The sequence below is a fragment of the Piliocolobus tephrosceles genome, chromosome 1 (assembly GCF_002776525.5).
Source record: "Piliocolobus tephrosceles isolate RC106 chromosome 1, ASM277652v3, whole genome shotgun sequence".
Lineage (NCBI taxonomy): Eukaryota > Metazoa > Chordata > Mammalia > Primates > Cercopithecidae > Piliocolobus > Piliocolobus tephrosceles.
The window spans coordinates 218237377-218264040 of NC_045434.1; the positions used below are offsets into that span (position 1 = coordinate 218237377).

The window sequence follows — 26664 nt, forward strand, 5'->3', positions numbered from 1 at the left end:
CCATCCATCTACCCACCCCATCCATTCACCCACTCACCCACCCCATCCATCCATCCACCCACCCACCCCATTCATCCATCCGTTCACCCATCCATTCACCCATTCACCACCCCATCCATCCATCCATCCATCCATCCATCCACCCACTCACCCCATCCACCCACCCATTCATGAAGATCACTGAACACCAAGCACTGGGCTGGTTCTGGGTTCTGGGAGGGCTCAAACTTGGTCTATGCTCTCAGAGCAGCACAGAGTCCTGCGGTCTGTTTGCCCCAACCTTCTCCCCTGACACAGGCTGGAGGTCAAGCCCAGATGCTGGGTGTGAGTGTGTGTGCCTGCACAGATTTTGGGGGCCTATGTGTGTGTTGCATGCTGTGGGCTCATCTGGGCAGAAAGAGGAACCAGAGCTGTCCCCTTGCAGTACAGCTGAGACATGAACCAAAAGTCTGTTTTTTTTTTTGGGACGGAGTCTCGTTCCATTGCCCAGGCTGGAGTGCGGTGGCACGATCTAGGCTCACTGAAAGCTCCACCTCCCAGGTTCACTGCAAGCTCCACCTCCCAGGTTCACACCATTCTCCTACCTCAGCCTCCCGGGTAGCTGGGACTACAGGTGCCCGCCACCATGCCTGGCTAATTTTTTGTGTGTTTTTTAGTAGAGACGGGGTTTTACCATGTTAGCCAGGATGGTCTCAATCTCCTGACCTTGTGAGCCACCCACCTCGGCCTCCCAAAATGCTGGGATTACAGGCGTGAGCCACCGCGCCCAGCCGTGAACCAAAACTCTTGATCAATGAGTATCCCCAGACCACAATGTGGGCAGTTTTACATCACCCTGGGGACAAATACAAAAGCCATTCTGGGTTTGGGAAAATCTTGGCCTTTCTCAGAACTGCTGTCACACGGCAGCCACCAGGGGGCGAGAGAGCACTGCCTTCCTGGCAGGCCGGGGCAGGTGAGGGTGGGACATGGGTTTCAGGGAGCCCTCCTGGGCCCTGGTACTGCTGACATAAGGGGCTGCTCTTAGAGGATGGTGGGATGGGGACCTCGAAGGGGGCCTGGGTACAGGGTAGAGGGTTGTGGAGGACCTGGAGACTGGGTACAGGGACAGGAGCCTGGGGTGTCCTGGGTGCCTGGTACAGGGATGGGACCTGGTGAGGGAGGCTGGGGCTGGGTACAGCATGGAGCCTGGTCTCAGAACCAGGTGCAGGGAAGGTAGAGGCCTGCCATTGCCTGCCTTTCCCTGGGGGCCTGGTACCCACTCCTCACCTGTTCTGCCTCTGCCCCACCATCCTGCAGCAACTTCAAACCCTTTGTTTCCCCCTACCCCAGCCTTTCACACCAGTTGGGCCCCACATCAGCTCCAGAATGGTGTCCCAGAAACTTCTGCTGCCTTTGGGCCAAAGGTCAAACCCCCCAGCCTCTCTGTGTCCCCTTCCCTCCAGCCTGCATGCCCCCCAGTTCCCTGCAGCCCCCACCCACGTGGTGTCCAGCGGGGCCTCCCGGCTCTCTGCCCTGCTGACCAGCCTCAGCCTCCTGCAGGCCGCCTCTCCTGGGCCCCTGGCCTGGGTTAGGAGTCTTTCCACCATCCCTCAACCCCCTTCGTAGAATCTGCCACCTCTTCAGGCACTGTTGCTGGTTCGGTTCTGTCCCAGCCAGTCCAGGGTCTAAATGGGCAGGCAACTCCCAAGCCAGAAGCAGTGTTGGGCACCAACAGAGGGCAAGGCTGAAGACCCACTCCCCACTATGGAGCGGGGCACACTGAGGCCCTGAGAGGGCCCGAGGCGGATGTGGGGCCAGAGCACCAGTGTGCACAGTGGGGCCTGTGTGGGTGAGGGAGTCCCCGACGCACACTTAACACAGAGCAGGGAGCCCCGGACAGACGCCACGGGATGGGCAGATCAGCCAACTGAGGAGGGACAGGGGCTGCCTCAGGGGACCCCACACCCCGTACGGCTGACTGCAGGGCCCTGGGCCCAGCCTGGCTCCCGGCCTACCTGTGGTGGCTCATAGGGCACCACGACGCTCTGCCTGCCAGTGACAGGGTCGTCCACATACTGCGAGAGATTATTGCCTTCCACACGGATGAGGTGGCTGGCTGGGGCAGACTGTCCTGCCGGGAGGGGGCAACACTTCAGAGAGGTGCACAGAGGTGCCCACCCCATGCCAGGTGCAGAGAGGTGCCCAGCCCTGTACCAGGCAGAGAGGTGCCCACCCGTGTCAGGTACAGAGAGGTGCCCAGCCCGGTGCCAGGTTCAAAGGGGTGCCCAGCCCCTGCCAGGTTCAAAGAGGTGCCTGGCCCCATGCCAGGCACAGAGGTGCCCACCTGTGCCAGGTAGAGAGGTGCCCAGCCCTGTCGGTGCAGAGAGGTGCCCAGCACTGTGCCAGGTGCATCGCAGCAGAACTGAGACCACCAGGCCCAGTCCATGGGCTTCCAGATGAGGCTCAGGCCGGCTGGCAGCCCTTGTGCCTGGGGGTGCCTGCCCAGTGGCTCTGCTCCCTGATTCTCCTGCTAATCCATGGGGTAGCCCATAGGCCTTGCCGGGCACACTGGAGAGAGGGGCTATGGCACATAGGATCTCTGGGGCCCCAGAAGGCCGCTGCCCCTCAGACTCTGCCCAGACCACTTGCCCCTGCCCAGGAGCATGGGCCCCCGCAGGCCCCAGTCAGAACTGGGGAAAAGGGGGCTGGGGGAAGCACTGAAAGCCCTCCCAGGGGAATGCTAAGCCCATGCCATCAGCCCCACTCTCGCCCAGTTAGGCAGCCCCCAGCTGTGCTGTGCAGGGTGCTGGGCAAAGTGCCACCAGAGGGGAGGAGCTGGGGTCCCTCACCTTCGTTGAAGTCCCTCCCGAGCTCGTGGTTGGGGCAGCGCTTCACGATGTCGGTCACGTGCTCCGCCTTCTTGTAGACAGGCATGGCCCGGATGGCGGTGCCTGGGGGTGGTGGGGTGGACACCTTGATCTGGATGGGGCACGTCTTGGCGATCTGGCAGTAGAGTTTCTTCAAGAGTGGGGAGTACTGGGGTGGGGGAGAGGGAGCAGGTGAGACTGGTGGTCCCAACTGCACCCCTGTCCAGGCCACCCCCCATCGGGAGCCACATTCTCCCCACGGGAGCCCCCTCCACAAGCCCCAGATGAAGACTGCCCCGAGCAGCCCCTCTGCTGAATCCCTCCAGGTGCCTGTCCTTCGAGGTGCGAATCCAGGCACGGCTGCCCTGGTACCCACTCCACAGCCACCGGGTCATTTGGGCCCCAGGACAGCAGGGGTGTGAGTGCCGGTGGCAGCCAGGTGGAGAGGCTTTAGGTTTATGGGTGGGGACAAGAAAGGCCAGGAGAGCAAGAAGAGGCTGCTGGAGAGTGAGGGCGGGAATGGGGGCTGGGAGCCAGGCCTGCGGAAGCCATGTCCCCGACTGCAGTGCTTTGAAGAGGTAGATTTGCAGCATTGAATCTGTTTTTAAGACCAGAGCTAGGCTTCTCTGGCATTTGCCCAGAGCAAGTGTGATGCGCTGGGTGCCCATGATGCATTCAGGTTTCCATAGAGAGCTCTCTGGGTTGGTGTGTGTGTGAAGGCCTGTGAAGGTGTGAAGACCTTGTATGCCCTCAGCAGCCCTGGTGACTCTGACACCCTCTCCTGCTGGGGCCACCAAGTTTGAGCAGCCGAGCCAAGCCCCAGTATCCCCAGCTTGGGACTCAAGGAGCTCAGAGGTCTGTCCGGGGCCGACATGGGCCCTGCTGTGGGAGGACTGGATGACATCCTTCCTGATCGAGGCCCTGCAGAGGCCTCCAGCATCCTTGCCCCACAGGGCCTGGCTGCCCATCTGAGGACCCAGGCGGGCTCTCATGAGTTCTAAGAGGGATCCCGCTGAGGCTGCTGCAGGGGCGTCCACTCACTTCCAAGCTGGCTGATTTCCCAAGTGTCTGGCTCCTGGGCACCTGCTGGGAGTCCTCGTGCCCTCTCCCCACAGGGCCATCAGGAATGATCCCCGGTCTCAGGTTCAGAGAATGACCTCTGCTCCCACCCCATGCCCTCTGCGCCCCTCACCAGCCCCCGATGACTCAGAATCACAAGTCACTGCAGCCGCAAATGCCCTGGACAATGTCCCATCACACTCCACCATGGAACAGGTGGGGAAACTGAGGTCAGACACAGGGAGCTACTGGCAGAACCAGGGAAGCCCTTTGCCAAGGAAGATAGGGAGCCCTGACCCCCACTGGCCACCCGTGCTGCCTCTCTGGCCATCAAGGGACACGAGGGGCTCTCAGGAACCACACAGGTCCTTGGCAGGTGCAGGCACACGAAAAGCGAGGAAGGAAAAAGGAGGAAAGAGACAGGGGAGATGGAGCTGATGGAGCCTACAAGCCATGGTGGGTGGGGCCTGGGTCCGCAGCACCCTCAGCGCCCCTGTCTCTGCGCAGTAGGATCAGTCCCCTCTTTGATGAGTTACTTGGGCTCCCCGAATGGGACCCAGCCAGGAACGCTGGCCTGTCCCTCCCGTGGGTGTGAGGGGACTGGACGGACAAGTGGAAGGGGGTCTTTCAGTGGCCTCCTCAGGATGGGAATTGGATACCAAAGGGCTGGCCCCTCCTAGATCCTCCATCCATCTGGAGCCCCTGGAGCTAGAGTGGCTCCACTGCCCCTGCCTGCGACCCCCACTTTGGGCACAGGGCCTTAGGCAGGAAGCTGCACATCCCCAGTCCTGTTAAAAATGCAGAAAGGAACCATCATGCACAACCCTGCAGCGAGGCTGGGCGCTGTTTAGAAAAGCAGGAAACAGGTCGGGTGCAGCGGCTCACGCCTGTAATCCCAGCACTTTGGGAGGCCGAGGCAGGCAGCTGAGGTCAGGAGTTCGAGACCGGCCTGGCCAATATGATGAAACCCTGTCTCTACCAAAAATACAAATATTAGCCCGGCAAGGTGGCGGGCGCCTGTAGTCCCAGCTACTCAGGAAGCTGAGGCAGGAGAATTGCTTGAACCTGGAAGGTGGAGGTTGCAGTGGGCCAAGATCTCACCATTGCACTCCAACCTGGGTGACAAAGCGAGACTCCATCACTAAAAAAAAAGAAAGAAAGAAAAGGAAAGCAGAATCAACCTTGCAGAGCCAGCAGCCCTCAGCCTCAGCCCTGTGTGGGCAACTGCCCTGGACAATTGGAGCTGCAGCCTTGGGCACGGCAGGAAGGACGGCAGTTCCCTTGTTGTGGGGTCAGTCCGGCTTCCCTGGAGGTGACCGCTGACATACAGTGTCCCCACCATTACAAATGCCCCCTTTGCTCCCCACAGCATCACTTGGGAGGATAAGCAGGTAGCCATGTCCCAAGGGCACATGGGGACAGCTCACAGTTCAGATCCTCTGAGACTTAGACCCACAGGAGACTCAGACAGGGCTCTGAGCCCGACCTTGGCGTGGACTGTGTCCAGACACTGGTCTCTTGGACAAAGGCCCTGCCTGAAGCCACACACCATGCATGGTCTCCATCTGTGCTGGGTGGGGACAGAAAGAGGAGGGGCCAGGTGGTGGCAGGCTTTTGTCTGCCAGTGTGCCGAGCAGGGGAGAGGAACACAGGGCCTGCAGCTCTGTCGCCAGGCTTCTCTGACGCCAGGCCACCTGCAGGGCAAGCTGCCCATCGCTGAGCATTTATGGAGCACCTCTTGTGTGCAGAGAACACAGGCCCCCTGGAGTTCAGGCACCTGGCTCTGTCCCCCTCATCTCTCCTCAGTAACGTGTAGCAGCTGGAGGTATGCAGTTGGTACTTAATAAATGCCATCTATCCTAGCCGCTCCCTAGGGAAACCGCAGAGCAGGGAGGGGGCGACAGACCCCCCTTGAAGCAGACCCTGGCCGGGGTGGCTCAGGTTAGAGTCTCAGGGGCATCAAAAGGAGAAGGGCCTCTGAGGTCTGGCCTTGTGGGTGGCAGTTTTGGCTCTGTGCTCTCCTGCTCGGACGCCTCTCCGCCTGCATCTGTGACTCACTGCGTGTCCCCTGGGAACACAGTGGCCTGCAGGTGTCAGTGGCTACTGCACCCTTGTCATTCTCAGCACCAGGTGAGGAGGTGCTGGTTGCGGGGGGCTGGAGCTACACACGCCCCGCTCCCCTGCAGTTCCCTCTCTGGGGCTGAGTCCCCCGAGGCGTCTTCCACCTGGTGCCCCAGTCCACGGCCTGAGGTGGGGGGCATTAGATCCACCAAGGAGCCCCAGACATTCGGGGCAGGGGAGGCCGCCTGGGCTCCTCAGTCGGTTGGACACAGATGGAGTAAGGCTCTGGGTGCAACCAAGCCTGAGGGCAGAGGCCCCAGCAGCCCCCACTCCCTGACAGCCCCACGGAGTCTCAACAGCCTGAGGGGTTTCACAGCTCCTGCCTAGCCCCTGCAGCCCTTCCCCTAGGCCCCTGCCCCAGCACCCCCAGCCATAGTCCTCTGCAGAGCCTTAGCTCCCGCCCGCCCGCCTGGGCCTCGGGGTCAGCCGTGCTCCCATTTCGCAGACCTACACAGCAGCGGCCTCTTGGCAGCGCCCTGCTGAGCCGGCCCCGGTCCCTCTGGGGCTCCGGGCAGCGTGAAGTGGCGATTCCTGCTCTGGAAGCTGCGTGGTGGGGCGTCCCAGGGCCAGGGCGCACGAAGTGGGTGCAGGGCCCAGTGCGTGCTTCTGTCTGCACTGTCGGAGGGACTCCCGTCTGCATGAGGTCTTGGGGGCCCAGGCGCGGGGAGCACTATGGATGCCCCGCCTCGCCCCGCCCCGGGGAGGGGCTTGGGCGCGCCGGGAGCTGTCCCTGGTACCTGGTGCAGGCGGTGGCCGGACCACTCACTCCGGGAATTGGGGGCTGGGATTGGAGTGTGGAGTGACCTAGGGCAGGCAGGTCTTCGACCTGGGCCAGTGGTGGAGGGAGGCCCAGGCCTCAGGGTGGACAACAAGGAGGCTGCTGCCCTCAGGCGATGTGAGCACCTTTCCTCCCCTCTGGCCGGTAAGGCCACCAAGGTCCTGGGCTTGGCTCTCCTTCCCACAGGGGTGTCCCCAGTGCAGCGCTCACATGGCCTTCGGGGCACACATGCCTGGCAGACCTCACCCTGGCACCAACTGGACCCCAGGTGCCCAGCCTGGCCGGAGTTGGGTGACCTCGGGGGGGATGTCTGTGATGTCCCCTGCCTGGCAGCATCTGGGGGTGGGACACAGGTGGCCACAGGAAGGAAGGGAGCCCTGAGAGATCCAGGTCCTTCCAGAGGGTGGCTGAGCCAGGATGGCTTGAGCGTTCCACCAGCTCCTTCCTCCTATCACCCCAGCAGGACTCTGGGCTTCAGGCCTGGGATTGGCCATGTGGAAAACAGGCAGGAGGAGGACTCCGGTGGAGCCTATTCTATAGGAAAGGTCACGTGGAGACGCTCCCTCTCTGCCGCCCCCCTCCTACCTTCTCCTTCCCTAGAACCGCTAGATGGATGTGTTTCAACAGATTCTGAGCTGATAAAATCGTATTTATCTTCGGCTGTTGACACGGAGCCGCCTGGACTTGCCTGCCCAGGGTGCATGCGCCGTCCTGCTTGCAGGAAAGGCTTTGCCCAAACGCCACTGCACCCGTCCCTCCCCACGCTGCCGGCTCCTCTCCGACCCTCCTCTCTTTCCCCTCCTCCCCCGCCCCAGTCCAACATGGGCCCAGCCTGGCTGGGAGCCCTGGGCCTGGCAGGGCTGGTGCGGGGGTGGGCGAGGGGCGGGTGCGGCGCGGGGCTGCTAATTTCCTCATGCCCGCTCCTCGCTCCCCGGCAGCTGGGTGCCCGGCACGGGCAGGTTTGGGCAGGAGGACAGCGGAGAGGTGATAATAACTTGTCTGTCATTTTCCCGGGACGTGTAGCATCTTGCAAACCGCAAATACCGTTAACCAGTGTGGGTGAATCTGTTGCGACAGATTCTGGAAGATGGGGCCTGCGGTGGGGGCTTTTATTTTTTAAATGATTTTTTTTGTTGCCCACTTTTATCCACTTTCGTTGCTTGTATGTGCATGTGTGTGTTTAGGGGCGCGTCGCTCTCCTCTCTAGGGTTACAGGCCTCTTTGAGCCCACCCTCTGCCAAGGCCATGGACTCTTCCTCTCCCTAGAAAAGCTCCTGGGGCTAAGCCACAGAACCCTTGCCATTAAATTCATGGGTTCACAGATGGACCCCCCAAAACACGTGCACGAGCCAGGGTCAACAGCCTGTGGATTAGGGTCCTCCTGGGTCCCTTTCTCCTTCTGAGAGAGGAAGGGTATCCTCAGGTGGCAGCCACAGGGCCCCCTCGGTGACAGCCCCCTTCGTGGGAGACTGTGGCCTTCACTGGTGCACAATGTCACTGTCACCCTCAGAGAGCTGCTGGGAGCACAGGGTGGGCTCTGACAGATGTCAGGGAGGCCTGGCCGGATGTCACAGGGCTGGTCCCTCCCTGCCCCAGGGAAGCCAGCAGCCTGGGGAGGGGGAAAGGACACATGTGGCAATCGCCCCTGTTTCAGGACACCCTGGTGTTAAGCTGGGGCTCCCATGGTCAAGGCAGTGACAGCTCACTCACCAGGACACCCACAGCCCACAGGCCAGGCAGATGAGAGGCTCAAGCTAGCTTCAGAATGCCTGTGAGGCCACAGCCAGTGCCAGGCCCAGCACTGCCCAAGAAAACAGGCTGCTGTGAAAGAGCTCCTGGCTGGGGGGCTGCTGGGGACACATGTGTCTGCCGCCAGCTGGGGCTCCCAGGCCAAGAGCTCTGTGGAGGATGAACCAGAGGCAGAAACATCCTCTGCAGATGCCAAGTGATCCTCAGCCATGACGGAGGCCTGGTAGAGCCCCAGAGGCTGTGGACAAGAAATCACTCCCTGGGGAGGGCAGGCCAGGGGCTCGAGGGACCCTCTGGAGCTGGCAGCCTGCCCCACCGTGACCTTGAGCCATGTCCTAAGCAGGTGAGCAGCAGCCACACGGGGGACTCTCACAGCCTGGAAGCACAGCTCCCTGGGAGACACTGAGTACACCCCCTTCAGCCAAGGCCCAGAGGCCATGAGCCCCCAGACCATAGGAGCTGGAGTCAGCTCAGCCCTCGTCCCATGCACAGCTGCCTCTAGGGATCTCTGTCCTGGGCTATGATCAGGGTAGGGGAGGGAAGCAGGTATGTGCTGAGCCCAGGACAGACTTGGTGGCTTTGTCTCCAGTGCATAGTGAAGGCCCAGGGGTCCGGTAGGAGACGAGGGCCACAGCCAGAGGAGATAAGAGGGGTCAAGTGTGGGGGGAGGCTGGGAGGCAGCATTTGCCCGAGGCGTCTGCCTCTGCTGGTGTGGAGACTTGGGGAGATGGTGAGTGCTATCCACCTGCTGGGGAATGGGGCACAGCTATGCTGCCTTCTCCATGGGGCACCCAGGTCTACCCTCATGGCCACATCCACTGCCCATTGGTGCCTGCCCTGTGCGGGGCCCTCATCCGACCTTGGCCCTGGGAGGTCAGGCACTGTCACTCCGTTTAGCGACCCAAACCTGCCTGCTAAGCTGGGGTGAACCAGCACCCAGACCAGAGCTGTCTGACCTCCAAGCTCCATCTCCCAGCCCTTTGTCACTGCCGGGCTTGACTTGGGGCCTGGGGTCGGCATCTGGGCAGAGACCTGCCTTAAGCACCCCTGGGTTCCAGGAAGACTGGGTACTGCAGAGCTGTCAGGTGGACACAGGCTTCACACCCCGTGGCTGGGCTTAAGCTCCTCAGGGGTAAGGGGAACAACAGCCAGGGGCCTCACTTGCCCTGGTCCTGCTGGGGAGGGGTCTCCATGGACAACAGAGACTGAGACTCACACAGACTTCCTTGTGTCTGGCTGGGATTGGGTGGCCCGGCCTGGACAGCGCCAGCCTCTGCTTTGCTGCCGAGATGCTGTGTGAGGAGCTCAGGGCCCAGTCCACACCCAGTCGCCGCTGTCCTGATTCACAGCGGCGGGTGCCTGGGTAGTGCTATTATCACTATCACTCTGCCCAAGCCCAGGAAGGAATGAGCTGCCCAGGCAGGGTGAGGAACTCCATCTGCTCTTAATCCAGGACCCAGGTACCCCCTCTGGGGCCTTGGGGACAGAGGGGGTGGCAGGACAGTGCCCTGGGTCCGTGGAGACAAAAGCTGGGTTTGCAGAGGGCCCCGGAACGCCCACCAGCAGCTGCCCCTCCACTCTGAAGACACGGAGTGTTCAAAGCACCGCACTCAGCCCCTGCCCCCAGCCGGGACCAAGCACAGGGTCCTCTGCCCACAACTTGCTTTTTGACAGCGCCATCCTGTTGCCTGGCCTCTGGCAAGGACCTAGCTAGTGGGGCTGTGGGCCAGGCCCTGGAGCTGTCCTGCACTGTCCCGCAAGAAGCCCAGCAGGCTGGCAGCAGACCTACTCTGCTTACTGCAGAGAGGGCCCCTTAACTGCTGGGGAGGAAACCCCGCCATGCTCACCCCCGCCATCCTCACCCCCACCCTGACTTGTGGCTTTGAGGAGAAGCCAGGCTTAACGCAGCCTTTTGAGGCCCGGCTTTGTCAGCCGTGGGGATTGGAAGGGTGCCCCAGGGTCAGCGGTGCCCTCTGCTCACAGGACACCCACTCTGGTGGCAGCTTCCTGGGACAGCCTTGGGAGCTTGGCAGCAGCTGGAGGTGGCCGGGGACAGTGGAGGGAGGGGAGTGGGCTGTGGACATGGTGGTAGGGGTCCCTCTTCAGTTTTTAAGGTAGTAGTTGGCTAGAATCTAGGTTTTGCTAAACTTTGTAGCTCTTCAGTGAAATGCCCGGGGGAAGGAGAATTTTGGCCTCTAAATCTCTGACCCCCTGCAGCGAGTGGTGTCTCCCCAGCGCCAGGTGCAAGGAGTTGGGTGCCTCGCTCCAGTGGCATGGCTGGGGGAGGGGTGGCTTTCAACCCTTGGGGTGGCCCTGGGCTTTAGGAAACTCCCCTGTGCGGTTTCCCCATGGGGTCTGACTTCTGCTTCACTGAAGCCTGGAGTCTGTTCACTTCTCCACAAGAGTCTTTCTGCCCTAAAATGCGCTGCAGCGCTCACAGCCTCCGCAGCCCCATCATAGCCCCCAGCTGTGGACACCAGCCTCGGCCGCCACCTCGTCTCTGAGCCTCACGCTGTCTGCCTGAAGTGCAGAGGAGATGCTTTTCTTTCCAGCCAGGACACCCTGGAATTGTCTGACCCCCTCCTCCTGGGGCTCCTTGGAAAAGGGACAGAAGGTCTGGAGGTGGCTCAGGGGCTTCTCTACCCAGAGGCAGGGGCTGGGCCTCCAGGGTCCATCCAAGTACCTTGAGTGTAGCTTCTACTTTTGGAATCTCAGAAAATCCCAGAAGTGGCCACTGGCCTGGGGTAGCAGAAACCCACCAGACCGGGAAGCAAAACTTGAACTCACTGCCCAGCTGAGCCCCTCACCTTGCCCCGAGTCCCACGCGGCCCAAGGTCCAGGTCACCCAGGACCGCATCTTGGCGTCAGCACTAGGTCCAGGAGAAGCCGGGGACAGTCCTCCCCCGCGGGCCTCTCTTTCCCCCTGTCAACGGGAGCTAGTGGTACTGAGGCCAGGCCTGGGAGGGGTGAAGGAAGAGGGGGCAGGGAGGCACCCGGAGAGGCCGGTCCCCAAGCCTAGCTGCCTGGCTTCTCACTCATGAGGTTGGCCAGCCTCGGAGCAGTCCAGTGATAGAGCGTTCCCGAGGGATTTTCCTTTGTCAATAAAACCAAGCAGTGAAAGCAGACGGGTGGACTCTCCACCCCCAGTCCCAGTTGGATTCACTGGCAAACAGCAGTGCAAGGCTCACGGAGGCCGAGGCACAGCCTGGGCTCCCCCCACACCCTGCTTGGTCCAAAACTTTCTCCTCTAGGGACAGGCAGGTCCCTCTGAGAGGTCAGCACCTCACTGCCACTGGTTCCCCAGGGGCCCTGACGGTCATAGGGACCTGCCTATGGTCCCTCGGGGAGCAGAGCGTTGGGCAGGGGGCAGGGGCTGCTCATGGGGACCTGTCCAGGGACATGCAAGGGCCGGGGGAGCCACCACATGGGCTGCAAGGGCAAAGTTAGGGGTCTGGCTGCTGGGGCCAGGCCCAGCTCCGCCCTCTGCTGACAGGTGACCATGGTGTGCCCTCTGGGAGCCTCTGTTTCCTCATCTGTAAAATGGGGAGCGTGGGAGGCTCTGCACACAGGGGCAATGTTGGTGCCAATGCTGCTAATCAGATGTGCTGGGTCCACAGGGCTGTGGGCTGGAAACAAGTCCTAGAAAATAGATGATTCTTCCTAAAACGTAAATTGGATCATGCCTCTCCCACAGCAGTCTCACGCCTACGGAAGGGAATCCTGTCCCCTGAGGGGTTCTCTCTCCTGTCTCCTCTAAGAAGCAGGCAGTGTGGGGTGGGGCAGCAGGACCCAGGGTCTCAGAGCTGGGGCCTCCACAGCCTCACTCGGGGCCTCCAAGGCTAAGTTCTGTGCCCTCCAGGGCCCAGGAGTGAGTTCCTCTGACTGCTCCAGAAAGTGGAGAGAGAAGAGCCGACCCGCCCCGGAGGCACCGACCGCAGCCCGAGCAGGCCTGCTGGAAGCTCCGTCCCTGCCGCAGATCCCTGCGCCGCACGATGTGAACAATTGCTGCAATCTCACCCTAAATACTCTTGTTTCCCCTAATAATCCACGTTTCATCTCCACAATAAACATTGTTAGAACTCTTCCCTCAGCTTTACGCACATATAATTGCTTCTGGTGCCAGTAAAAGGTATTAATTCCACTCATGCATTCCATAAACTTTTAGGATAACGCAATTGATACCACGATCGTGTTGGGACACCTCCGCTATTATTCTCCTGCTTGCAAGCCTCCGAGGCGCTGGGAAGGTTGCTCCAGACCCATTAGTGTTGACTCAGCCTCATTCTCCCCAGGAATCCCGAGCAAAGCCTTTGTGCTTCCCTGACCATCCTTCCATATGTCCCTCCTGGACGGGGCTTTCCTAGACGTGGAGTCACCTCTCCCCTAAGACGAACATGTGCACGCGCGCGCACACACACGCACACACACACGCGCACACACACACACGCACACACACACACGCGCACACACGCACACACACACGCTGAGTCTGAGAGCAGCTGGAGGGCACTCAGGGGGCTGTGTCCAGCCCCCTGTGTCCATCTGTCTGTCTGGAGGGATACTGGGGCAGCCGGCCATCGCACCTGTGTGTGTCCTCATCCTCCTGCCACGGCAGCCTGCCTCATGGGCTGTGGGTGGTGTCACTCAGCATGCCCTGAGGTGCCCATAGATGCTGTGCTGGGCCAGGGCTTCCAACCCCACAATGCTTTCTTGCCTGACCTCAGAACCCTGTCCGCAAACTTCCCAAACACCAAGGACAGCCACCTTCCCCGATGAGGCTGAGCTGGGGGCAGAACGGCTGAGCCGGGGTGTCACAGCATCCGATGCCCATCGCCTTGGGCTGTTCCGACAGCTAGAGGAACTCCTGTTCATTCTCCCCGCCGAGGGCCTCTTGGAACCAGCTGTCTGAGCCACTGCCAACCTGCAGGGCTCCCAGGACAGGAGTGGCCAGCAGGGCTCAGAGGCCAGGCCATGCCCTGCAGAGAGCTCTGCCCATGCTCTGACCCCACACTGTCCCACAGAGGGTGTTGAACTGGGAGAAGGGTACTGGTGTCACCATCAGCACTGCACTCACAAAGAGCACACGTGTGTGGAGCACTCCCCAGGCACCCTGCCCTGCCCTAAGAAGTCCCAAGAGCCAGCTCCTTTGTCCCTACCATGGCTGGCAGGCCACACTCTCTGTGCAGGTGAGGATGCCAGGGCAGAGGGGCGAAGGAGCAGGTGCTCCCAGGCAGACCTGGGATCAGGACCCCAGCAGGTGCCAGCTCCACCCCTCTCACCATGCAGGGTCCCTCTCACCATACGCCAGCCTTGCCCTGTCACTGGTCACTGGTTACACTCTCGTGGCTAAACACAAATCCTTCCTCTGGCTCTCGGTTACCCATGACCCGCCTCCTCCTCCTCCTGCCTTTCCATGGGTAGGAGCTCTAGGACCCTGGGCAGCGACGGGGGGGAGGCCTGTGCGTGTACATGCATGGCTGTGTGTTTCCATGTGCCTGCGTGTGCGTAATGGACTTGTGTATCCACGCGTGTGCATGCATGTGGGAGGGTGCCATGTCTGTGTGTGTATGCACACATATGCACAGGCCTGTGAACCGCAGCCTCCAGACCCCTCAGTGCCCAAGGAGATCTGAAGTCTGAGGGAAGCTGCTTAGGACAGATGGACACCCCCGGCCGGGCCTGGGGAGACCCATCGTGGGCCTCAGCAAAGCAGAGGTCAAAGACCCCAGTAGCAGCTGTGGTCACCCGGGGACTGGTGAGAGTGTTTTTCCTGACTGGGGAGAAAGGAGGGCGGCAGCCAATGTGGAACTGTACTCGAGAAGAATAAGAATTATCCATCAGTTACCAGCCGGCTGGTGTGCCGGGAGCCCAGGGAGCCATGGTGCAGAGGCCGGACGTAAGTCCAGGCAGCAGGTCTGGGCAGTGCCTTCACGGTGGGACCCCAGAGCTGGGAGCAAGTGGGCTGCCTGGAGGCCCTGTCCCACACTGTGAGCCGACCACCTGCCTGCCCCTCCCTGGGCAAGGGAAGAAGCCCTGGTGGAGGGGATTCTGCCCCCAGAGAGCTGAGGTGCCAAAAATCTCATTATCAATGTTTGTTCCACCTCCACCCCCTGGATCCACAGGGCTTCGGAGGAGGAGCCCTGGGTGCAGGTGACAGCATCTCTTTCCCCAGCTCGCGCCCCAAACCCCAGCCCCAGCGTCCACAAAGCCCAGCAGGGAGGGAGCGAGGAAGCGTCTCTGCTCCTCTCCTGGGCACCAGGCAGAGCCTTCCCCTCCCCCGGCTGCAGCTGACCAGCCCGTCCCACAGGGCAAGGCCGCCCCGTCCTGCAGAACAAGGCAATTGAGACAAAACCATGAAGTCCCTTGAACCTGATGCCACACACCTGGCAGGAGGTGGGGGTGGCAGACACCTCAGGTGGGGGGCAAGTCAGCCAGCAGAGGGCTTTGCTCCTGTCCTTCCAGGAAGATCAGCTCAGACCACATGCAGTGCATCCCAAGCACAGTGGAGACCCCACCAGCATCCCCAGACCATGGGAGGAAGGGAGGCAGAGCTCCCAGAGCTGCCTGCCAGGACTTCAAGGGGACATTCTCTGGAAACCACCAGCATCATAAACCCCAGGGCAGGAGGTCAGTGTCCTTAGAGGGGAGAGAGTGGACTTAGGCAACAAGCCTGAGCGTGGGAGAGAAGCAGTGGAAAGGCTCCCGCTGCTGGAGTGTGCAGGTGAGGATGCCTTGGGGCTTTCTAACCTGGCTTCAGGTGGCCTCACCGGACCTTCAAGTGGGGTGGAGGGATAGTCCGGGTCTCCCTTGCCCCACAGGCAGGTGCAGCTGCCACAGAACCACTCATTTGGGAGGCCCAGGCCAGCATGCCCACCACCACCACAATTAAGACAACACATGGGCCTCCTGCTGCAAGCTAAGCGCTGTGGTGACCATGGCCCCAGCACGGTCTTCCCATCCTTATCTCCATCGTGTAGTAAGGAGCGTGGAGGGGTAATTTCCAAATGGAGAAAACGGGGCGTTAGGGCTGGGGTCGGCATTCCCTGCCAGATGGGGATGGGAGGCCCTGGAGGAGGGCCAGGTCCTCTGCCCCTCGGCCCAACAGCCCATGGAGCCCCTTCCCATCAAGCCCAGGGAGTCTGGGCTGAGCCTTCTCTTAGCCCGGAGCCAGCAGTTGGGGGAGCCCATGGCTGGAGTGAGAATCAGAAACAACCGCAGGAGGGGGCGGGCGGGGCCTGGAACCCAGACCCCAGACCAGCCCGGCAGGACTGTCCGGCTACCTGCAGAGCCTGACAGGCTACCTTAGGCTCCGCCCTGCCCCTCGGCCCTCCAGGAGCGTGGGAAAACCGCAGCTATGGCCGGCAGCATAGTGGGACCCGGTTCTTAAAGCAGAAAAACCCGAGGGGCCCTTTCTCAGCACCCCCCACAGTGGGTGGGAATGCAGCCGCCCTGCGTGGACTTCAGGGAGCCAGCATTGAGCTGTGCCCAGGGGAGGCGGGGCCTCGTGGGGGAGGGGCGCTGCCCAGTGGGCCAGACCAACCGTGTGTCCCATGGAGCCCCTCCTGCAGCCACGGCCCCGGTGTCCGGGCAGGGCTCACTTGCCCCCTCCTCGGTGCAGGAGGGGAAACCCGGAGAGCTCTTGGGGCTGCTCTTCCCGCCCAACCCCTGCGTGCCCTCCACTCCTGGCTGGGGTCATGCAGCCTTCACCTTGCCCCTCCTGACAGACCCCCGCCCCGGAAGCCATCTGGGCAGGGCAGCTCAGTGGGGAGGAATAAGATGCAGAGGTGGTTGCCCCCACTTACTATGAGCAGAACTCTGGGCGAACCACTTCCCTCCCCAGGCCTCAGCCTCCTTGGCTGTAAAAGGGAGCAGTGATGGAGTCAGCCCTGTGCGTTGTTGGTGGGTGCAGGAGTTAGCTCAACTCAAAGCCCTGAGCACGGTGCCCGGCTCGAGGACAGTGGCCGTGTGCACAGGTGATGTTATCAGAGTTAGCAAGATCCCCGCCGTGGGCCAGGCTGTCCCCAGGGGCACCGCAGAGAGGACCTGAGTCCTCGGCACCGTGGTTCCACCCCATCTCATCAGCGCATGCCAATTCCTGGAAATGCCACCCCAGAGACAGTGCTGGCAAAGCCCGAATCCACCCCGCCGCAGATGCGTCCCGCTGCCTGGAGGAGGCAGGTTCTGCAGACCCTGGGCTGTGGGCCTGTCTTGGACAGACAACTCTTGGCAGCAGAGCCCCTGCCTCTGCCCAGGAGAGGATTTCAAACCAAAGTCCCTACCTGAGGGTGGGGAAGCCGCGGGCCAGTCTTGGCGGAGACCTCACCAGCCGGGCCAAGTCCGTCCCCTCTGTGGCCCTTTGGAGGCTGACTTTCTCTGGCCACTCACGTCCAGAGGGGTGGGCACACCCAGACTGCCCGGCCCTGAGACCCGCCTCCTGCCCGAAGCTCCTCCCGGCCCGGGCCAGGTGGGAACCCCGAGCAGACAGTGGGGCGAGCTCGGACCTCTTGAGATGCGGGGAAGGTGGCCACCTCCCTTCCAGCCTGCAGCCCAGAGCCCGCAGGGAGCAGGGGGACTCACCGTCCAGGTGGCTGACTTGGCCGTGCTGGACTGCTGGAAAGTGACCTCGAAGTGGTGGGGTCCGGGATAGTCAGTGTTGGAGGGGATGACAGGCGCGGGCGACATGGTGTCGAAGGTGGAGCTGGGCTGCGCGTAGGGCGAGTGGGTGGGCACGCTGGCGGCGTGCTCCGGGGTGTACGGGCTGGCCGAGGCCGCGCGGCTGCTCATCTGGTCCATGGTGCTGCTCAGCAAATTGAACTGGGCCTGGCGCGGGAAAGGGGAGGAGGAAGGGGAAACACACACAGTCAGTCGTCCTGTCCCGTCTAGGAGGTGTCCTGTTACAGGAGCCTTAAAGGGCCAGCGGCTCCAGTCATCCCAAATATTTCCCCGGGTCTCTCCCCCATCCCAACAGGCCACTACTTGCGTTGGGATAAACTGACATATTCACCTCGCCCTCCCCTCCATCAGCCTCCCGGTGCCAGGGTTTCTGGGGATCCACCCAGCCGTTGATGAGGCGGAATAGACTCTCTGCACACCTGGAGGGGAGGCGTTGGGTGGGGGAGGCTCCCAGGCCCTGATGCCCACACGGGCTTCGCTGCACGCTCTGGGCAGCATCGGGGTCTGGACTTCACAGGTCAAAGTGGGGAGATCCAGCCCCAGGGAGCCAGGCAGTGGGTGAGGTGGGCCAGGCACAAGTGGGCCCTGAGTGCAGGGTGCGCACACCTAGGCTTGGGTGCCTCTGAGGTGCTGGAGACCAGATTCGGGCCCGCCCTAGGCCTGGCCCTCTAGGTGGTGGGATAGGGTGGGGGCTGCTGTTCAATGGCTGAGCCCAGTTTTCCCAGGTGGGCGGCCTCGTCTCCCGGTGAACGGCCTCACCCCCGCTGGAAAGGCCGCTCCGCGCTCAGGGGCCGGCGAAACCCCACCCCTGCTGCCCCCTGGCCCCAGGTTCTCTCGCTGGGCCCCTACCCGCAGCTCCCCCGCCAGGACCACACACCAAGGAACAGGAACCTCTGTGAGTGGGTCCCCTGCGCCACCCTCTGTGGGCCCCGGGGACCCCAGCACGGATCAGCCTCTGCCAGGAGCTTAAGGGAGGCCCCAGCTGAGGGAGGGGGTGCTGGCCCGGCCTCGGTGTCTCAGATCCAGGGCAGGGCAGACCTCACTTGGTGGGCCGCCGAGGAAGACCCTCCTTCCAAATCCGGAGGCGGGTACCGGAGGAAGACTGCAGACGCATAAACAGCTTTCCCATGACCCCCGAGGTTCAACGCAAACAAACTCCTTTACCCCTCTCCCCGGGCCTACGGTGGGCCCCGTGGCTGTCCCCATTGTACAGACGAGGAACCTGAGCTATGGGGCTGGAGACACGATTGGCCCCAGGGATCCAGCGGCCCCAGCTGATGGCACAAAGGTCACCAGTAGCCAGCAAGGTGCAGGCTGAGACCCCCAGACGGTGAACTGGGATTGCAGAGCAGGAAGGGGCAGAGCCAGGCGTAGGCGGGCGGGAGGGGGTCCTTCTGCCCTGTGCCCCTCTTTAGAGAAGCTGTGGCGTGCTGTGAGCACACTCCCCCCTCCCACCAGCCTGCCCCCTCCAAGCCAAAAAATAAAAGGTGCATCCCCCACACACGAGGGTTCAGGGGCCTGGTCAGGACTCCCAGGCTCGGACCCTTCCTGCACCTCAGCCTTCTCCATCAGAGGCGGTTAGGTTTAGTGACCCAGAGGCCCTCGGCTCTGCAGGTCCTAGGACACACATCCACTGAGGTCCCTGATGAGGGCCACAGCCCCCGGCCCCTCCAGCATCCGATGGAGAAGGACACCGGGCAAGTCCAGAGTTTGTGTCCTCTCTGAGTCCTCTACTGAGTCCTCCACTGCGTACTGTCCACCGTGGAGGCAGCTCAGCCTGGGATGCTGGAGGAGCAGGAGACAGGGGACTGGTGCTCACCAGAGCCATCACCACTGTTCCCAGGGCCACCAAAGCCCAGGCAGGCACCTTCCCTGGGTGCTCCAGCCCAGGACAGCTAACAGCCCCCAGTAGGCCTGAGCCGCCAGGTCCGACCCGTGTCCTAGCTCCAATGCAAGGGTCTTGGCACGAGGCCTCGGCTGAAGCTGCCATCATCTGGCACCATTAAGCTGGCTGTGAGCTGTCAACCTGGGGAGCCCACCCACCAATGGAACGGGGACCCCTGCAGCACGGGCCCTGCCCACCTCTCCGGCACCAGTGCAGCCTCCTTCCTGGTCTGTCGCACTCCCCACAGCCTTCCTAACTTCCTGCACCACAGGGTCCTTCCCGGGAGCCCAGGGTCCACTGAACGGCAAATGGATAAAGAAACTGTGTGTCTGGACAGTGGCCTCTTCCTCGGCCAGAAAGACAGAAGGAAGCTCCCACAGGCTGCCACGTGGACGAGCCTTGGAAACACGGTGTCAGGTTAAAACCATCACGGGGGGACGCCTGTAATCCCAGCACTCTGGGGGCCGAGGTGGGAGGATCTCTTGAGCCTAGGAGATCCTGAGGCTGCAGAGAGCCAAGATCACGCCACTGCCCTCCAGCCTGGGAGACAGGGCAAGACTTTGTCTCAAAAAACAAAATAAAACATAACATCCCAGGGAAGGATGACCTTCCCCTCTCCCAGCTCCTGGGCTATTGTGAGGGGGTCTGGGGAAGCAGCCACTGCCCTGCTCAGAGAAAGGTGTAGAAAGGCCACTCCTGCTCCTCCTGGTGTCCGGCTTGGGGAGAACCTGCCACCCTGGGCACCAGCGAGCTGCCAGTAGGCTCCTGGCAGACAGGATGGAGCCCTGCCTCAGCCCCACACATGGGAGGTTGGGTGATGGTGGGGGTGACACAGGGCAGTGCCAAGCTCTGGCTGCACAGCACAGGCCCCGCCCCAGAGTCCCCGGTTCCCAGACTCCTCACCAAGGCCCAAGAGGTCTCCGAGGTGTCTGAGGCCTGCTCCTGACCACAGGCCCAGGCCCTGCCTGGAAGCCTCCACTTGTGGTCTGCACACGAATCCCCACCAGCCCTGTGGGGGCTCAGAGGTCCCTGTTCTGAGGGGTCAGCCCTGGCCACACTGGCAGGAGCAGCCCCCAGGCCTCGGGTGTTCTCTCTCGTCACCCAGTTTGAGCATCTTAACAGCCACTCTCTGGAAGGCCAGGCTCGCATGTCCCCCAAGGCTTCTGTCTCCCCTACTTGAGCATGAACCCACGAGGACCCTGGACATAGTGGCCACTGGCCACCAGGGTTGGGGTGTGTGAAACGTGGATGGAGCCGAGTCCAGTGTGTGAGCGCACCCCGATTCCAAGGGCTCAGGGCCGTGGAAAGAACGGAAAACTCCTCACTCACCATTTCCTATTGATTACAAGCTGAAACCATCACAGTTAGGGGTGAATACAGGAAATAATTAAATGACTTCTGTCAGTTCCTTTCCATCTCTTTGAATGCGGCTACTAGAAAAAGCAGAATTACACACGTGGCTCAGAGCCAACACCGTCAATCAGTGCTCCATTAGAGCGGCTGTTGGTGAGGCTCGCTGAACAAGTGAGCTGGTAGAACAAACGAACGAATGCAGGACGGCTCCCCCAGTCCAGCTGCCCAGGAGTGAGTACGGGACATGAGCCGGCCCCTCCCACCACTGGGTACCGGGTGCCAGCCTGCCCACCCCCCCCCTCCGTGGTGCCCTCTCTCTTCCAAGCAACCAGCGGTGGCCTTCGTGGAAGGGTCTTCCCTGTTTTGGGACCTGGGATGGCCTCAGGGATGCAGGACCTCCCCACTCCTGACTCATTTGAGTCCCCTGGGCAAGAACATCCCGGGACTCGAGGGGTGCCCAGCTGAGGCTTCTCAGGTCAGGAAGGCAGGCAAGGGCAGGCCCCAGGGTCCCCCCAACTGCCGACTCCCATTCCTGCTCCATCCCTGAGAACAGGACAGCCAGTGGGGCAAAGAGCCCGCGCCTCCCTTGTTTGGGAGAAGCAGGACGCAGACCCACGGCAACGTGGTTCATATTTTAACTTGTCCACATTCTTGAATGATCTGAGGAAGGTGCCAAGGAATTAGTCATTGAGGCAAGAGGAGAAGAGCTGATAGGATCTCTGCACCTAGCACAGCCCAGCGGGAGTGAGCCGGGCCCTTGCAGCAGGCAGCCCCACGCAGGAATTCTAATTAGTGGATAAGTGTCCGCACAGCAGGCCTGAAGCCCTCTCGGCGGCGGCTCTGGCCCGGCGCCCCAGGCAGCTTCCTCAGCAGGGCTTCTCCAGGCAGGGCCCCGATATCGGTCTCTCCCTCTGGTCCTCTCTGATCCTCAGGCTCAGTGACACGGGTGGGGGCCTCTGAAGCCCCCTCCTCCCCCGGGTTACTGGGCCTGTCCTGGTGCCCAGGGGACACTGTCCTCTGCTGCTTCCAGGGGACCTCTCTCCCTGCATGCTGGCCCTGCCTGTAGTCACCGCCCCTGTCGCGTGCCCAGTGGGTGGCAGAGGCTTTGCAGCTGCAGCTTTGAGTGCAGCTGGGAACGCAGCGTCTGGGGAGTGTGGGTGGCTTTCTGGGTCACTGACCTCCCCAGGCATCCTCCACAGGCCCCTCCACCTGGCTCGGAGGACTCTGGTTTTCCCTTTTGCTTTCTGCCTGACAGTAAGGAGCTTTGCCTGGGGCCTGGCTCCTGCCCGGGGTCAAGCTGCTGAAACGGGGAGCCCTGACCCTAACACAGGCCTGCACGGGAGCCCAGGGTCTCCCAAAACCAGAGGGCCCCCGGAAACCGCAGGGAGGAACCAGGGCAAAACCAGGACTTTTTTGGTTTGTTTTGCTTTCAACAAGAGCTCCCAAGATACTGGGCTAATTAGGACACGCCCGGCCCGCGGCGGCCACAAGTGCCTACATGTGTGTGCAGGGCTCCTGGGCCTGACCCAAGGAGTGCGCAGGAGCCAGGGAGCCAGCGGGTGGCCTTCCCGCCTGCCTCCAGGCCGCGGACGCACCAGGCCCTGCTGGGGCCCCAGGGCCTTGTTGCGGGGCAGGAGTGCTCTGCCAGGGCAAACCCAGCAGCCCCCACCCACCCACCCAGGGGGCCTCGTCTCTCCTTCCTGCAGATGGGCTGGGGACCTCCCTGGGTGCACCTGCACTGGAGATGAGCTCTGGGCTGGGGGCTGGGGGCCGGGGCCGGGGCGTGGGCAGCAGGCAGTGGTGAACGGAGCTGCTCTAGCCTTGGCCAGTCACAGGCATCAACACAGTTCCCACACCTCACTGGTTTGATCCACCCATGCCCCTGGGGTGGCAGCAGGCTGGTGACCTTGCTCCAAAATGAGGCATCGGAGAGTGAGGCCACCCAGTAGCTGGGCCCCCTCCAGGAGGAATGTGGAGGGTCCCACTTGCCCCCTGGCCTGCCTGTCTGAGAGCAGAGAGGAACAGTGTGGGCGAGGCCAGAGCTCAGCCCAGCCCCGAAGCCCCTGTCCCGCTGGCTGGACACCCCAAACCAAGCCCTGGCACCTACCGTCAGCCAAGCTGGGGATGGCGATGGCTGAGGTCTGGGGGTTCTCACAAGTTGGGCAGGAAGTGGTGGCCAGGGCTGCCCATCCCAGAACAGCAGGTTCTTCTGGGTCTACTGATGCCCCCGTGCTACCACCCTGGGAACCAGGCTTCTCTGTCCATCCAGGAGAGGGGCAGGAGAGACCTCCCAGGGACCCAAGGGGGCCAAGCAGGGCTCTGGGGTCAGGAGTCCCGGGGCCAAGCCTCAGCTCCACCCGTGTGACCTGGCCCTTCACTCCACCTCCCTAGGACTTCGTTTTCTCATCTGCAAAGTGGGGATGAAATCAACGTGTACCGGCCAGGCACAGTAGCTCATGCCTATCATCCCAGCACTTTGGAAGGCCGAAGTGGGCGGATCACCTGAGGTGAGGAGTTTGAGACTGGCCTGGCCAACATGGTGAAACCCTGTTTCTACTAAAAATACAGAAAAAAAATTTAGCTGGGCGTGGTGGTGTGCGCCTGTAATCCCAGCTACTTGGGAGGATTAGCAAGGAGAATTGCTTGAACCTGGGAGGCAGAGGTTGCAGTGAGCCGAGATCATGCCACTGCACTCCAGCCTGGGTGACAGAGCAAGACTCTGTCTTGAAAAAAAACCAAGAAGAAATCAACGCGGACTTCGTAGGATGGTTGTGGGAATCAAGAGGGTCCAGAAATACAATAACCTGAGACTTTTCATCAGGAGGGACTCTCACCCGGGAGGCCTCCTGGAACCAGCGTCCAGGAAGCTCCCATGCACGAGGCATGACCTTTACGCCTTGGCACAAAAATCCAGCTAGGAGGAACTGCGGTTGGACAGGCTCCACTGAGGAACAGGGACGGGAATCCAGATTCACTACTCAGAGACAGTCGCTAAGCCCCGGGCACAGGGATGGATGGGGAAGAGCAGGTGCTCTCGGGGGTCAGGGTCTCTCCTGTTCCCTGAGGTGTCCCGGCAGCCAGCACCGAGAGGACGCCCAGAAACTCTTGGTTGGATGAAACAAACCCTGAAATCCACGCGGCCGTGCAACTGGGGAAGTGGCCACGGTGTGCTACTGCCCGCCATGTCAGCCAGAGCCCCAAGCCCAGACAGTGCCCAGGGTCCAGGCTGCCTTCCCCAGAATGTGGAGGGTGGGGACAGCCCCTTGAAAGACTCATTGTCTTCGCTGGCCAGGAGCTGGGCCCCATCGTCACCCTCCCGCCCCATGGGTTCCATCCTATTTCAGATTAAGTTGGATTTTGTGGTTTTGTTAAAAGATTCCCATTGCACCTGTTGACTGTTTAAAATGTGTAAACCGTCTCAAGTGATTTTTTTTTTTTTTTTTTTGAGACAGGCCCGCTTTGTTGCCCCACCCAGGCTGGAGTGCAGTGGTGCGATCTCGGCTCACTGCAACTTCCACCTCCTGGATTCAAGAGATTACCTTGCCTCAGCCTCCCCAGTAGCTGGGATTACAGGTGTTAATTTTTATACTTTTAGTAGAGACGGGGTTTCACCATGTTGGCCAGGCTGGTTTCGACCTCCTGACCTCAGGTGATCCGCCCACCTCAGCCTTCCAAAGTGCTGGGATTACAGGCATGGGGCACTTGAGTGATTTTATTTACATGTAGATGGGAAATACATTTTTTTCAAGTTTGTGTCCCTGTTCCCCGCTAGTCCGCTCCTCTCGCTTCCCGGTATCCACAGCGCCTTTTATTAGGGCCCGGGATATTAAGACAGAATGCAAAGCAAGGGCATGGGCGGTCACGGCTGTGCCGTGGGATGACAAAGGGCAGATATGGTACTGTCCAGAATGGAACGTTATTTTTTAGTGGAAATGATAACAGAGAAACCTGCCAGCAAAATTCACAATGACTCTGGCCACGTCTCCAAAGGCCATGATTTCAGCTGACTCCTCTGGCGGAGATGTGGGGTGAAGGCACCTCCAACCTGGTCCCTGCACTGGGTCCAGCAGGGGTGGTGGGGAGGGCGGGGCACAAATGCTCATTCGGAAACCGTTGTCTCTGCCACAAGTGCAGAGGCACGAAAGATAGAGCTCCTGCCCCTCAGACAATAACAGCTTCCAGAGGGATCCCATCCTGGGGGGAGCCGAGGCCAGGTCAGCTGCCAAGGATGGGGCCGCTTCCTAGCCTGGGCTTGGCGGGAATCAGGAGACTGGGGCCTGAGCCCACCGTCTGGCCATGCAGTCTCCCTTCTCTGTGGAAGTGGAGATTCCTCTGATCCTAATCAGTTAGGATCGCAGTCAGAGAGGGAGGCACGTGCAAAAGCATAGTAGGGACGTCAGCTGAAATCCTGACGCCCCGCTGGCCCCTCCCCACCTCCACCTCTGCCTCCCTCGCTCCCGTCACCTCTCTAGCTCCTGCACCAGCGCGAGCAGCCCTGCTCCCCGCCTGGCATTTATGCCGCACACTCTTGGTCCATTCTGTTCAACTGGGACGGGAGCTTCAGACAGGGCAGACATGCTCTGCTTCATCCACCCCTGGCAGCCACAGCGTGGTGCATGGTGGGCCCGCAACAGACATTTCCAGAAGGCAGCATGTTTGAGGGCTGGAGTCTGGCATCGGGGTCTGCCTGGAGTCTCCTGAGGGGTCAGCTGGCCTCCCTCTGGCCTCCTGGCCTTCTCCCTCCAGCTTGGACAGGGCTCTGAGCTGTGACCCCAGCCCTTGTAGAACAAGGAGGTCCGTGTCCCCGCTCCCTGAAGAATATTGAGACCAGACTGTTGTGGTTTTTTGAGATTATGCAGCTCCTCAAACTCCCTGATCTCTCGTGGGCATGTCTGAACTTGGGCCCCAACCTCGCCCAGGGGTGAGTGACTGACAAGCAGCCCCGGCTCCGGAGGGAGAGGGCCCATCCCACCGAGGCAAGACCTCCATCCTGCCGGTACTTCCCACAGCTTCTCCCGGAGCCCGTGATTAAACGGATGGAAATGCCAACAAGATTCGACATGCGCCTGGGGGGAAGCCTCCCTCTCCCGACAGTGCACACAGCACCCTCTGCTCTCACCCGGGGCTGAGGTAAGGCCTTGCCCAATCCCGTGCCAGGGCCATGTGGAACTTTCCACACCTCACACCGGAGAAAACGCGCCCCCAGAAGCCCCGCACGGCTGCCCAGACGTGTGTCTGCAGGACTGCGAGGCCCAGGGCCACCGCTGCTATCCTGCCTGCACCTGCCTGCAGCGGCTGAGCCCGTCTGCAGCACCCACTCTGTGTTTAGCGCCACACGGGGGCCTTGCAGACGCATCTCCCTCCACACCCCCAGGTGACTTCAGATGACTCCAGGGTAGCCTGGTGCCCCCTGGGCCTCCAGGGACTCACATTTGAGCCTCCCACTGTGGCCCGGTGCAAGGGCCTCGCCCCACCCTCTCCTCAACCCTCACTGCCTTCCACCTGCTAACCACCCCGGAGTCCCCTCACGGTGCCTCCACCTCCTCCCCCAGACCCTTCTCCACACCCCTCAGCTTCTGCCCCTTGCCTCCCAGATCCCGCTCAGAGCCCACCTCCCCTGAGAAGCCTCCTCCAGAGGCCTAGCCCAGCAGCCCCTCCCTTCCAGGTCACAGTGAGGGGCAGCCTGGACCCTGAGTGTCTGTAGGAAGCCCCAGTGGGGTATGCAGGCCACACCCCTTTAAGGCCCTGTGCTGCTGCCTATGCGAGGCAGGCGGCCCACAGGATGCACAGACTTTATTTAACCACCTGGAAACGGGCTGGTCCAGGCCCTCCCGCCCAGAGTGCCGAGTGCCTGGGAAGACAAGGGGGAAGGTACAGCTCACACAGGCTTCTCTCCCCTCTCCAAACCCTGCTGCCAGCACCCCAGAGCCCAACCCAGGTGTCAGCCTTGACATCCTATGTTCTTGAACACACGCCCCTGCCCATCCACCTGTCCATCCATTCAACCATCCTGCAGCTGTGAATCAGGCCCCACCTGTAACAGCCTCCTGCCGTGCTGGAGACGCTGACAGGTGCTTAGCAGGGCTTCCTGGACCCCTCCCAGCACACATTAGTGGCTGAGCCGAGAATTTGAATTGTGACAAGTACAGTGCAGGGCGCGGGGAGGGGAGGTAGTTACGGGGCGCAGTGCAGGGCGC

General features: G+C 61.4%; 1 protein-coding gene across 3 annotated transcripts in view; it reads right to left on the reverse strand.

Moving 5' to 3' along the window:
* Nucleotides 1–26664, reverse strand: part of TP73 (tumor protein p73) — a 91720-nt gene that overhangs the window by 14253 nt on the left and 50803 nt on the right. For all 3 annotated transcript variants that reach the window (XM_023215176.2, XM_023215174.2, XM_023215175.2), the window contains exons 4-6: nt 17134–17376; nt 2832–3018; nt 1998–2113 (exon numbers count right to left, since the gene is read on the reverse strand). In XM_023215176.2, the coding sequence (XP_023070944.1) occupies nt 1998–2113; nt 2832–3018; nt 17134–17376 (546 nt within the window). The remainder of the gene's footprint in view (nt 1–1997; nt 2114–2831; nt 3019–17133; nt 17377–26664) is intronic.